The 12,331-nt window shown below is 43.6% G+C and overlaps 1 protein-coding gene and 1 long non-coding RNA gene across 3 annotated transcripts in view; one reads left to right on the forward strand and one right to left on the reverse strand.

Moving 5' to 3' along the window:
* The window catches only part of LOC110292152 (nuclear body protein SP140-like protein), a 44,689-nt gene that overhangs the window by 16,393 nt on the left and 15,965 nt on the right, over positions 1 to 12,331 (forward strand). For both annotated transcript variants that reach the window (XM_021159313.2, XM_029474843.1), the window contains 4 exons: positions 2,827 to 2,928; positions 4,422 to 4,475; positions 8,845 to 8,910; positions 10,840 to 10,920. In XM_021159313.2, coding sequence (XP_021014972.1) covers positions 2,827 to 2,928; positions 4,422 to 4,475; positions 8,845 to 8,910; positions 10,840 to 10,920 — 303 coding nt within the window. The remainder of the gene's footprint in view (positions 1 to 2,826; positions 2,929 to 4,421; positions 4,476 to 8,844; positions 8,911 to 10,839; positions 10,921 to 12,331) is intronic.
* LOC110292532 overlaps positions 1 to 12,331 on the reverse strand; it is a 44,893-nt gene that overhangs the window by 10,654 nt on the left and 21,908 nt on the right. The gene's annotated exons all lie outside the window — the stretch shown is intronic.

Consider the following 12,331-nt stretch of genomic DNA (forward strand, 5'->3'; position numbering starts at 1 on the left):
TTTAGTACTTGGCTCTGAAGTTGCCAGGTTTACAGTCATCTATTTTGCATATGAAAGTTTGTATTTAACTTTTTTGTTCATTAAAAATCTTACAGATGTGGTTATGCATTTTTAATTTCAGAAAGTTGGTCAGAGCATATTTTGCAAGATCTAGTGCCTAGTGTTGCTTTTATGATGTAATAAAAGACTGGCAGAACCTAGAAAAATAAATTATTGGCTTAATATAATGCTATACAATGGGTTTTGATAGTATTCTTTTCCCATCACCAACTCATCCCAGATCCTCTCCAAATTCTGTCTCTTGCCTGTATTTGTGTGTCTCTTGCTCTCTCTTAAAAAATCAAAACAAACCGAAAAACAAACAAACAAAAATACTCAAACAAGAGAAGCCTCCACCCCCCAAAACCACAAGGTTTGTGTGGTCAACTACTCCTGAGTGTGGAGCCCACCCTGGATGGGGTTGGCATACCCAGTGGTGCTGTAGAGCTTGACACCCCATAGAAAATAAACGTCTAGATGAGCCACTGATCTTCTCAAGCGAATAACATTACATTGCTCATCAAGCAAAAGCAGAACATGAAAGTACTAAGATAACGAGTTTAGGAGAGACGGGAGAAGCTACTGTGATTAGGCGAGGCATTCCAGGGAAGGGACAAGGGCTTTTATCACATCTAGTCAGGTCCTGGTGGCTTAGAACAACTGATTATAGAGACAAGCACAGATGAACCTTTCAGAACCTCTGAAACACGTCTGTGTTCACATAATCTGGAAGTTCCATTTTCAAAAAGATCTCAACTTCACAGTTGAGGGGCTTTGTCAAAGAAAGCAACATTCCCCAGAGAATAGTCTAGAATGACAAGTACTGGTGGGGACGTGGAGCCACTAGTGAACCTCCTCTCTTGTTATATAGAGCTACTTGACAAATATGTAAAGCCCCCGCCCCCCCCCCACCATTCCACTGTGAAGTGGAACCATTAGTTAAGTCCTGCTGATTATTAAGTGCAAAACTCAGAGTGGTTGTGAGAGCACAAGGAGGAGCCCGGGTTCTGCTGTGAGAGACTGGCTTTGAGACAGCAACCCCATGACAAATGGAAGGATGTGTGGTTCTCAGTGTGAACAGTGTGTTGCCATGGGTGGACTACCAGGTTCTCAAGAGAAGCAGGGGCTAAAAGGGGGACATCAATGACTTGACAGAAGTTGACTCAAGATTACATCCACAGTGAGAAAAATGACTTACTCTCACAGACTGGCAAGGCGCCATGTGCCTTTGTGAACGTTCCATGGTAGAGTAGGACCAAGCTTCTTTGTACTTTGGCTTCTGTCTGGTGGGTGGGTCCACATTCATTAGTTTGTGAGGCTGGCTTGGCTTGAGAACTTGTCAGACCTTCACGTCCATCTGTCCATCCGTCTGTTTTGCTCCGTTATTTTCTGCTATTCAGAGAGATGGGCGAATCAGGGGCAGACACAGGAAAAACACTTTTTAAAAGTTCCCGAGACTGAATGTAGCAAGAATAAACATAGAGACAGAATATTTGCTACATGCTGTACCTACACATTAAGATAGAAATTTCTCTATGTTGATTTCTACACGCATCGTTAACTAACCTGACTCAGAAATAAAAGCACCATGAAACAAGTTCCGGTTGAGACTGAGTCGCTTGGTGTGGTGGTTCAGGGACACTATCTGAATGGTGCACAAGCAGTCCAGCATTTGCATCTGTAGGACACTCCCAGCAAGCCTTCAGATGATCTTGTGGGGAACACCGTATGTGGAAGCTGGAGACCACCGCTCCCATACCTGAAGCCGAAAGCTTGTTGAGTAAAGGTCCTGGTAGGGGTGGGAGGAGACACTGCACTCAAAGCATATGGCTTCTGCGGAAAAGGCCACAGCTGGTTGTGCCTAGAGCTTCGAGAAGCAGGTAGTTCAGGGTCTGTAGACTTTGCAAAGCAGAAGTGGTTATGCACAGGCTACCCTGAAACAATCATCCAAGCAGTTGGCAGGTGACTACTGCTGATTGGCTGGATTTAAAATTTGTACCACCGCTTCTGATTGGGTAGATTTCAGATGCATGGTTAGCAAGCAGGTAGTCAATGGCTAAATGGGAAGGGTTGGGAATTGGTAACATCAGCAAAGGTTACCTTTGACTGTTTTCAAAGCACAGTTTTATTCTTCCTCGTGGAAGATAAGAACGTTAAATCTTTCTTTATGACTACATGTAGTAAATTAAAGGTGGGAAATGAGAAGTAATGTAGATGTGGAAAGAGAATGACTCCATTTGATCTCGGGTGTGATTGCTGGAGCAGGCATTCTGTCCACTTCTTAATCTTTATTGTTGTTGTTTTTATTTTTCCAGAAAGCAGCTCCTCTTTAGTTCAGACTATTTGTGCAGTCAGCAGTGGGGGCTCTCCTCTGTCTCTATCTCAGGATCCATGCACAGCCATTTTCTTAATTAGGGTGCTAGATACAGGGTGCTAGATTACGATGGAACCAAGAGAGGGGTTGGAAATGCTTGCTTCTGACCTGCTGTTCTATGAGAGACAAGGTGACTGTGCCCTAAAATAATCAAACAGATATAGTTTTGACAAAGGGGGCAAGACAGGAGAGGAAAAATTAAAAACAGGAACTGAAAGAAGGGAAATGTAAAAATATTTTGGAGGAACAAGAGAAGGGGTGGGATCAATACATTTACAGGAAGGTCATGTGTCACCCCTGGGGGGAGGGGCAATAGAAGATCAACGTTCAAGGCTACCTTGGGTTTGAGTAAATTCAAGGTCAACCTGGAAAATTAGGTGACAAACCTATGTACACCCACAATTTTGGCCCAGGAACACAGCAAACCACACGTGAAAAGAAGTGTTCCTGTGTCATGTGTTCCCCAACATGTGTGCCAGAAGACCTGGAAACAAGGATGGGGAGCAGCCAAGGAGGTAAGGAGTAGATAAGTCTGCCCAGCGGTCCTGGGTTAGGGATGGCTCAGTGAGAACCCATAGCTTCTAGTCCAGTCTAGTCCAGTCCATCCAAGAATTCAGTCCTCTGCATTTTCTTGTTGGGAGCTGAAGAGAAGCAAGAAACTTTTACAGAGCCATGTGGGAGGAGATAGAGTCAGTTGGTCACAGGTAGATGAAGTAGAAGAAATGTACTCTTTTTTAATTCATTAATGCATTCATTCACACCCCAAATACTGCACTCCCAGTCCCAGTCTCCCCTCCCCCCCTGAGTCTTTCCTTCATCCCCCTCTCCTTCGCCTCTGAGAGACTGAAGATCTCCCCCTTATGAGTATCCCTCCCACTGTAGTGTATCAAGTCTCTACAGGATTAGGTACATCTTCTCCCCCTGAGGCCAGACAGGGCAGTCCTCTGGTACATTTGTCCTGGGAGCCCTGGTCCAGCTCCTATAGGCTCTTTGGTTGGTGGCTCAGTCTCTGAGAGCTCCCAGGGCTCTGGTTTACTGTTGGTCTTCCTGTGGAGTTTCTATCCCCTTCAGGGCCTTCAATCCTTCCCCAAACTCTTCCATAAGGGTCCCTGAGCTATGTCCAATGTTTAGCTGTAGATATCTGCATCTGTTTCAGTCAGCTGCTGAGTAGAGCTCAGAGGACAGTTATACTAGGGTCCTGTGTGTGAGCATAACAGAGTATCATTAATAGTATCAGGGATTGGTTCTTGCTCATGGGATGAATCTCAAGTTGGGCCAGTTATAGGTTGGCCATTCCTGCAGTTTCTGTCCCATCTTTATCCCTACATTTCTTTTAGCCAGAACATATTTGGGGTAGAAAGTTTTGTAGGTGAGTTGGTGTCCTTATCCTCCCAGTGGGGTTCCTACCTGGCTACAGGAGGTAGCATCTTCTGGTTCCATATCTCCAGTGTTAAGTGTCTTGGATAAGGTCACCTGAAAAATTAAACTCTTCAAGCCATCACTTATCTTGTCTGCTGCTCTGAGGTACTGAGTCACACCCATTCTTCGCTGCCACCCAGGACTGCTGAGTCACCTTTTGTAGCTAGATATTTTTTAGCTGCTATGCTATGATAAGGCCACCCCTACTGTGTGAACCTCTGCTTTGGAGAAGGAAAGAGGTCAGGTCAATCTGGTGTGCATTCCCAACCAAAGCCCTCAAGTGTGTCAAAGAACCATTTAGGGCTTGCCTACAACACTTCCTACCAAATTCTCATTTTATTTGTACAAAAAAATGTGTTAACATATAAAATGTCTCATAGGGAGGTGGTGGTGGGGGAGGGCCAAAAATGTCTAAGGTTCTCCCTGGATTCCCAGTTGTCAGTTCCCTGTGCTTAGATTCTACTAAGAGGGAGGAAAGAAATGGCGATTCAAGCTTTGCTGTAGGCAAGGTCTCTGCAGTGTGAATGGTCCTAAGGGTTGTAACTTCTGTTTGTTATTTCTTTCCCCATCGCCACTTTCCATCTTCTAGAAGTTGTGGGCACCAGGAGGAACATTCCTGCAAGAAAACCCAGGAAGCAGAGAAGTAAGGAAACAGTGGCTGTTTACATGCTTTTGATATTACTGATAACTAATCCCAGAGTCATAGAGTAGACTTTGGTGACCTTGAACCTGTTATTTTAATGACAAGGACACTCTCTACATGTGTGATTAAGCTAGAAACCTTGGCGGGAAGTATGATTGTTTTGACCATTGGTGTAGGGGTGACTAATCTGATTTTATGGGTCAGGCAAGGAAATAGGTTGTCTCCTAGAGACTCCAGAAACAGGTGAAGGGTGGTGGACAGCTGGACTTCAGCCACATCAGACTTTTAACTGACATAACGCTTACATAAACTTGTGCTGTTTTAAGCTACTGAAAGACTGGTGCATATTTTGGAATAATCAGGAACTGCATAACCTTGGCCATGACAATGACATCCCACATATCTGAGTGTGTCCTCATAAGATGATATTTCTCTATAGGGTTTCAAAATCACCTACTGACACATTTCTCAGAACATACCCCACTGGTAAGCAATGGATGAGCTTGCTGAAAGTAGCATGCAGTTCCAGCATGTTCTTAAACATTCAGAAGTAGCTTTGAAATTACCCAATGAGGAGAGACTGAAGATTTGTTTGTCATTTGCTGTATTTTATTATATTAAATTTCATTTTATTTCTGAGACTAGCTCTCACTGTGTAGTCCTGGCAGGTCTGGAGTCTGCTTTGTAGACCATGGTGGCCTGGAACCCACAGAGATCTGCTTGCCTCTTGTTTCCTGAATATTGGGATTAGAGGCATGTTTCATCCAGCCTTTGGGACCTTTGAGGAGGAATTTCAAATACTAGTGTGGAAAAGGCATGGTGTGCTGTGACAGGGGATTTGAAAAACGCAGTGAGGACTCAGCAGGAAGTGAGGAGCGTTCTGGAGAAAACCTACATTTCCTCAGTCTACACCCTTCTATTTGAACATATGACCATAAAGGAGGGTTCAGTGTCTTTGCAATTCTTATTTTACATTGAATGTATAGTGGAAAGCACAAATCCTAAGCACACCCTTTGAAGGATCCTGCTAATTGTATGTTTTAACAATAAAATCTTGTGGAGACACAGAACATGACCTTGAAGCTGACAAGGTTTTCTGTGCCTTTCGTTGCCCCTCATTCATCAAGGCAGACACTTATTGTCCAAGGATACGTAGTTTAGGTTGTTTTTAAGTGCTTTATGAGTAAGTTTTCCCAGCGTGTTCTTTAGTGTAAAGGTTGCTTTCTCCACAGGATGATTCTGCTGTGAACTTTTGTTGAAGAATGCAGTGGCAGTTGGCTCCTTTTTATTGCTATGGAGTCTACTTTGTCTGAGTACCCCAATTTTTTTGTATGTTCTCCAAATGTTAGATCCTCAACATTCCCACTTTGGGACGTGACAACGGTGTTAGGAGTGCCCATGGAGACATCTCTCTGTGGCTCTGTGCTTTCAAATTCTTACAGAAACATCTAGGGGTGACATGCTGGTACATAGGGCACATTTTTTCTTGTCCCTCTGCCAAGATCCACAAAGACTGTGATGAGGAGCAAGCCAGGAAGATGCTGCACGCACAGGCCTATGTGGGGACTAATGAGGAGTAAACAGGAATGTCCCTGTTTTACAAGGCAATGCTGGCAAATGGACCTTTTCCTGCTCCGTTTGCTAGCTGTGGGTCCTGCATTCTATCCATTCTCTGACCATGGTTTTAACAGAGTGGCATCAGCTTAGCCCTCTCCGTGGGGCAGAGCCCACCAGAGTGAGGGTCTGGCAATAAAGGTGGGTGTCATCAAAGCTTCTCTGGGGCAACCCAGACCTCCTAAGTGAGAGGTATACCCTCAGGTGCCTGAGGTTCTGCTCTGATATCCTGCCATGTCATTCCAGAGGCTGCACCCTCACCTGTGGGCTTATATTTTTCAAAACCTACGTACATAGGGGTTCTTAAACACTCCAACATCTCTTACAGCCCACTGAACAAAGGTAGGGGAGGAAGAGAAGTTAATAGGAGGAGGGGGACCTGGACTTGTTTAGAAGTAGTTCTTTGGGGAGACTCCAGTCTTTGTTGTCAGCAGTCCAGTCCACTAGCAGAACACCAAACATGGATCGGCAGCAGAGGCTCGATCCAGAAGAAACCACGACTCTCTGCAGATCAATCTGCAGGAGGCTGCAGAAGGGCTCAGAAGCCACTAGAATATCATGAGAAGTTCTTTGGTGCATTTTTTCTCTATGAAATCACTTTGTGACAAGTGAAGATCGACAAAGAAAGCAAGGCTAACCAATGCAAGAGCATTATCCACTGTCTGTTGGGTTATACTTATACTCTTTCCAAATTTCACATGACCTCTCAAGGATCTGCTCCAGCAAAACATCACATGCCCCTTCTTCACAAGACAGCTTCCAGAAAAACACCATATGTCTGTTCTCCGCAAAGCGAGGATTTCATTTCACATGTCTGCTTCAACAAAACATCCTCTCATACGAGAGCTTCCAGAAAAACATGACATCACACAACGGAGTCTCCAACGAAATCACAAATTTCCACTTCACTCATCTTTCATTCAGACCATTTCCTTTTCTCACCCAGTCCCAGGCCATCAGGGCCTGAAAGTAAGGCAAAGAATTTCCATAGAAGGAACCAGAATTAGACTGGAAGCCCTGGGTACCAGAATAGAAGCCTGAGTTTCAGAGTAGGTCCATGTGTCACCTGTAGCTCCCTCCCTACTTCAATCCTGACCATTATCCAGGAAGGTCTAGAGTTCCTTTCTGGGGACTGTTCTCTGCAGTGAGCAAACTTCCCTATCCAGGTGTGTGTGTGCGCAGGACGTGAAGGTCAAAGAATTAGCACTGGTATGTGCTTTCCATTTAAAAAAAATAGGGGTGTTATTATCATACTGCAAATGGTCCCAACAGCCAAGTGTGTGACAGTGATGTTCCTAGCATTACAATGGTGCTGCCACTCTTAGCTGATCTGTAACCCAAATGTGGCTCAGCAGACTTAAGGCACCAACTAAACCCTCAAGAGGGTTTCAAAGTTCTAAGCCAGATGCCAGGGAAAACTGCTTTGTAGTAGGTCTCAGTCCCTGAGAGAAGCTAGGTCATTTCCCAGCAGGAGGTATCAGGCTATCATGCACAGTAGCCTCTGTAGGAGATACCCAGTGCCAGCAACCATTAGTAGAGACAGGCACTACTCAGTCACAGCATATTTCCATAGCCCCTGGGAAGGGTAGCATAACATGCTAGTCTTGACTTCTCACAGGACTGAGCAAGTATTCAACCCAGTTGGTTGAGTTGCCAGCTTGAGCAATGGCCATATCTGCTTTCAGTTTCATGTAACTGGCTTGAGCAGTGGGCACCAGCTTAACTGAGCTCATGAGCCATGCCCAGGTGAGTCTTGATGGAATTTTTCAGAAACTGGTTCTAGCTTGAAGTACCCTGGACCCCAGGAGTATCGTGGGGTTGGAATGTCCTTTAGTATGCCATTCTCTTTGGAAGACCACATCAGTCTTGGTGCTTCTTCTGTTGTCATTTTTGGGTCTGTTGTTGACTCTACTCAAGATGGATGTCTTATTTGGGAAAATTCACAAAGCTTCCCTCTGTGCAACAGGCCTTCACTTCCACCAATAAAGCTATTGTTCCCAGCCAATAACAATCAGTGAACATCCAGAGGGACCCTATCCCAAACAAAGTGCTAGGCAAGGATAGACATGTGCCATTGTCTTCTGACCTTTGCACGTGTGCACTGGAACGGACATGCCTGCCCTCATACACACACATGAACATGGAACACATGAACATGGACATACATACATCCTATATTTCAGCACACACAGATAAACAAATAATATCAATCCATCACTGCACCACTAGACAGACCTTCTACATCTCCAGAGCTGGAGGCCCATGAGTTTGGATAATTAAAGAGAAAACCCAACAAAAGATTCTACTAGGCTTCCTTAACGTCCCTCCACCCCAACCCTGGCCCTTCTGGTGTTATATGAAACATGTGAGAGGGTTCATGCTACAACTTGAAGAGAATAGAGACTAAGAAAACTCTCCACATGGAAGTTGAGAGCGTTCCTTGACTTCCAGTGTAGCATTCTCTGGGTTGGATTTGCACGGTAGATACATGCCCCAACATTTATCATTCCATTAGCAGGAATTAGCCTTCACAGGTGTTCAAAGGGAGGTGCTCTCCATGGCCACAGCCCAAGACACATGAAGAACTGAAATGTAACTCTGGCATCAAATTGCATATGACTAAACTGTTAAGAATTGTGCCCATTTCTAAGATCTGAAGTTTGAAAACAGTATCTGAATGCTGCTTTTATTTAAGGCCCAGAGAATTACATTATATCTCTGAATATCGATTCTGTTCTTTTGTTTTGTTTTGAAGGAAAAAAGAAAGGTCACAACTGGTCAAAACCAAAATGGAGAAATCCAATGAGTGTACAGAGAAAACGTAAGCAAACTGAGGGACTGGTACAGCTCTTGTGTTTATTAAGGTGTTGCCCATTGCACACTTGGGGGCTCGTGAGTTTCTGAGTCATGATTGTGTGTGTGTGTATGTGTATGTGTGTATGTGTGTGTGTGTGTGTGTGTGTGGTATTCACACAGGTACATATGGGTGCACATACTTGCCCCCACATGTGTGGGCCTGAGGAGGATGTCACTCTCTCACTCTCTACCATATTCCCTTGATAATTGTCAGTCAGCAAGCCCCCATGAGCCTCTTGTCTCCAGTCCCTTAACACTAGTTCTATAGGTACATACCTATGTACTTTTTACGTAGAAGCTGGTATCTGAACTCATAGCCTTATGCTTATCTATTTATTGCCCTGTACAATCTCCACCCTCCCACAAACATTTTATAGCTACATTAAGATATGGGTTAAGATGCTGTAACAAAGTGTCTTTTACAAACAGTTTGTTTCTGGTACATGTGGCGGTCCAAAGTTGAAAGGGAAGTGCTGTCATCCTCAGAATAAAATTTTTTATTGATTTAGAAAAATGTCTAGAAGAAGGATGAATGAAGCAACCAGGCTGCATGTTCATATGTTAAAATGTATGTGTGTGTGTGTGTGTATGTGTGTGTGTGTGTATGTGTGTGTGTGAGAGAGAGAGAGAGACAGAGACAGAGACAGACAGAGAGACACACAGAGATAAACCTGCCAAAGCATTAATTTTTGCCTAAATTCAGGTCTCTTAATTATTTATCTGTCTAGAGAGAGACAGATATACTTGACAGAAAAATAACTGACAGTCCATGATTGTAAATGTGCTCATTGAAGGACTGATGGGATGGCTCTGTGGGTGTAAGCAAGAGGCCCTGAGTTTGGATCCCTAATACCCACATTAGAGTGTGGGCATAATGTACATATCTGTAACCCCTCACTGGGGAGGCACATCCAGGTAGATCCCTCACGGTGCTTGATTAGTAAGTCTAGTCAGATCAGTGAGTCCCAAATTGACTGTCAGACCTGTGGCAACAGCAAGGTGGAGAGCTATTGAGGAAGACACCAAACTTTGATCTCTGGCCTCCACAGGCACACACACATGCACACATATGCAAAGATACATACATTGGTTATTGGAATAGATGTGATGTCTATATTTTTATTTGTTTTTTAAAATATTGAATATGATCAGCCTTTGTCATGAAAGGTATTCTTTAGGAATACATACACTTACAAACACACACACACACACACACACACACACACAGAGAGAGAGAGAGAGAGAGAGAGAGAGAGAGAGAGAGCACAATTGACCTTAGAATGTTTTGAACAATTTAATCACAAATATATCTACATGGTGGTGTTTCCTATAATCTTATACCTATATTGTGTATATATTTACAAACATCCCTGCTGTCTGATTTTAGTGATGGTCTAAAAGATTCCTTTCTCCTAAACAAAAGCTAAATGCTGTTTTCCAAATGATTATCAATTTTGTATCAGGTCTATGAAGTTGGCATTGTAATCCAACTTGATATTAATTTCACCAACTAAGAGTCTTATGCTCTTGACAGTGTCCTGGCTGTGCTGTTGACAAATGTGTACATTGTTGTTTGAAAAGGAGAAAAGGGGGCTGCATCCATTTTTTTGAATGCGTATTATGAAAACCACACTATTTGGGCTCAGGTTTTTGAAAACTCTTCCATTAATTATCTTCATGTGTAGGCAAATAGATTTCTTTCCAACATATTAATACAACTGAATCCTGCATGTGCTTTAACCCTGACTTCTGTCTGGAAGACCACAGCTCCTTGTTGTGAGCTCTTATCCACGGTGTGCGGAGAAAGCACCCTGAGGTAGCAGGATGCCCCCCTTGCTCCTTCCATTTCCCCTGTGGTTTGGCTCAACTCCGAGTTTGCCTGTGTCCCTCCTAGGTGGCAGAATAGCTGTTGTCCAGGCAGATTTCAAGAGAAAGAAAATGAAAAAGAACCCAGGACGCACTGCTAAGATCAGGGGTAAGACAGCTTCTGTGGGTCTTTCCCTTCACCCTTGTCTGGTAAGGTTGGGGGTATCTGAAGATTAAACACAAAAGAAAGCAAAACCAAAAACACTACTCAAGCTTACATTGATAACAATTTGAGAGTAAAGCTGTTAGGAGCAAGAGCATATATTGTATTTATACCACCAATGTGTCTCTCCTAATATCTTCTTTTCTTCTTAGTTGAACCGTATTTTTATGGAAATACTTTTCTCTTATATATCGGTTATTAAAATGGCCAGATTTGGAAGAGGAAAGCAGATTTACTCTCAGTCCTTTCCTTTCCCTCTTTTGGTGAGTTCTTTCTCATCTTGGATAGGCCCTGTAGCTTTCCAGGTCCATTTCTGCAGCAGCAATTTTCCACAGGAGAAGCTGAGAGCCCTTTCTGACCTGGTACCCAATTTTTGAGACAGGCAGACCATGTCTGAGAGAACAAAGAGCAAAGGAATGAACCTTCATGCTTTCTCCAATTTAAAGCACTTTCTCTCTGTTAGCCTGGGCAAACCCCAGACTAGAACATGCAAGTAGGGCTGGCACCACCCCGCTTTTAGTGTTCTCTTGGAGCTCTGCCTCTATTCCCTAGCAGCTGCTGTACAGCCATTGGGTTGGGGAGATTGAAGAGAACAGAGATGACTGGGTGCTTGACCAGGTGTCTTGTCTGGTGGAAGATGTTGGAAGTATAGGATGCTCTCTCTCCCATGATATGCTGCCATCACTTCCACAGTAGGGAAAGATGAGGGGCCAGACATCAGGTTCACTTCATTAAAGAAAATTTGCTTTCCTTTGGGGGTCTGGTGTTAGCCCCGCTGGCATGATATGATCCCACTGATGTGTTCTGTGGTCGCACTGTGGTTTGGCCCTTTGCCTTAGGATGTTTAGTATCCCAGGGGACCACCTCAACCAACTCAACTAGAAAAAACGACTTTTCATTTTTCCCTCTTCAGAAACTCCTATGTCATTAGTGACATGAGCAGACTAACAGGTCACTTTATTTGCCATTTACTAAATTGGTCCCAACTATTGAGCCTTCTATAAAGTTTTTGAATAAACAGCAGAGAATTGACAAATCTTTCATTCTAAAGTTTAAGACTGACCATAACAACTGTTTTTAAATAACTTTAAACCGTGTTCCGACCACAATTGCATTTATGGGGTTAGTGATGGATTTCAATTTAGTACATGGGCAAAAATGACTCCGGATGCAACAGGAACCCAGTCTTGCCTTGCTCAGTTATTCTGCTTGGAAATAAAATGTTGTAGGACCTAACATGTATCTAGATCTAAATCCCAATCTCCCTATACCAACTTCTCTGTTGGCTAAAATAGACATCAGTGTTTTCTCTATCTCTTCAAAATACAAGCCTTAAGCATGCTCAATAAAAGGTAAC

The sequence above is a fragment of the Mus caroli genome, chromosome 1, assembly GCF_900094665.2.
Source record: "Mus caroli chromosome 1, CAROLI_EIJ_v1.1, whole genome shotgun sequence".
Classification (NCBI taxonomy): domain Eukaryota; kingdom Metazoa; phylum Chordata; class Mammalia; order Rodentia; family Muridae; genus Mus; species Mus caroli.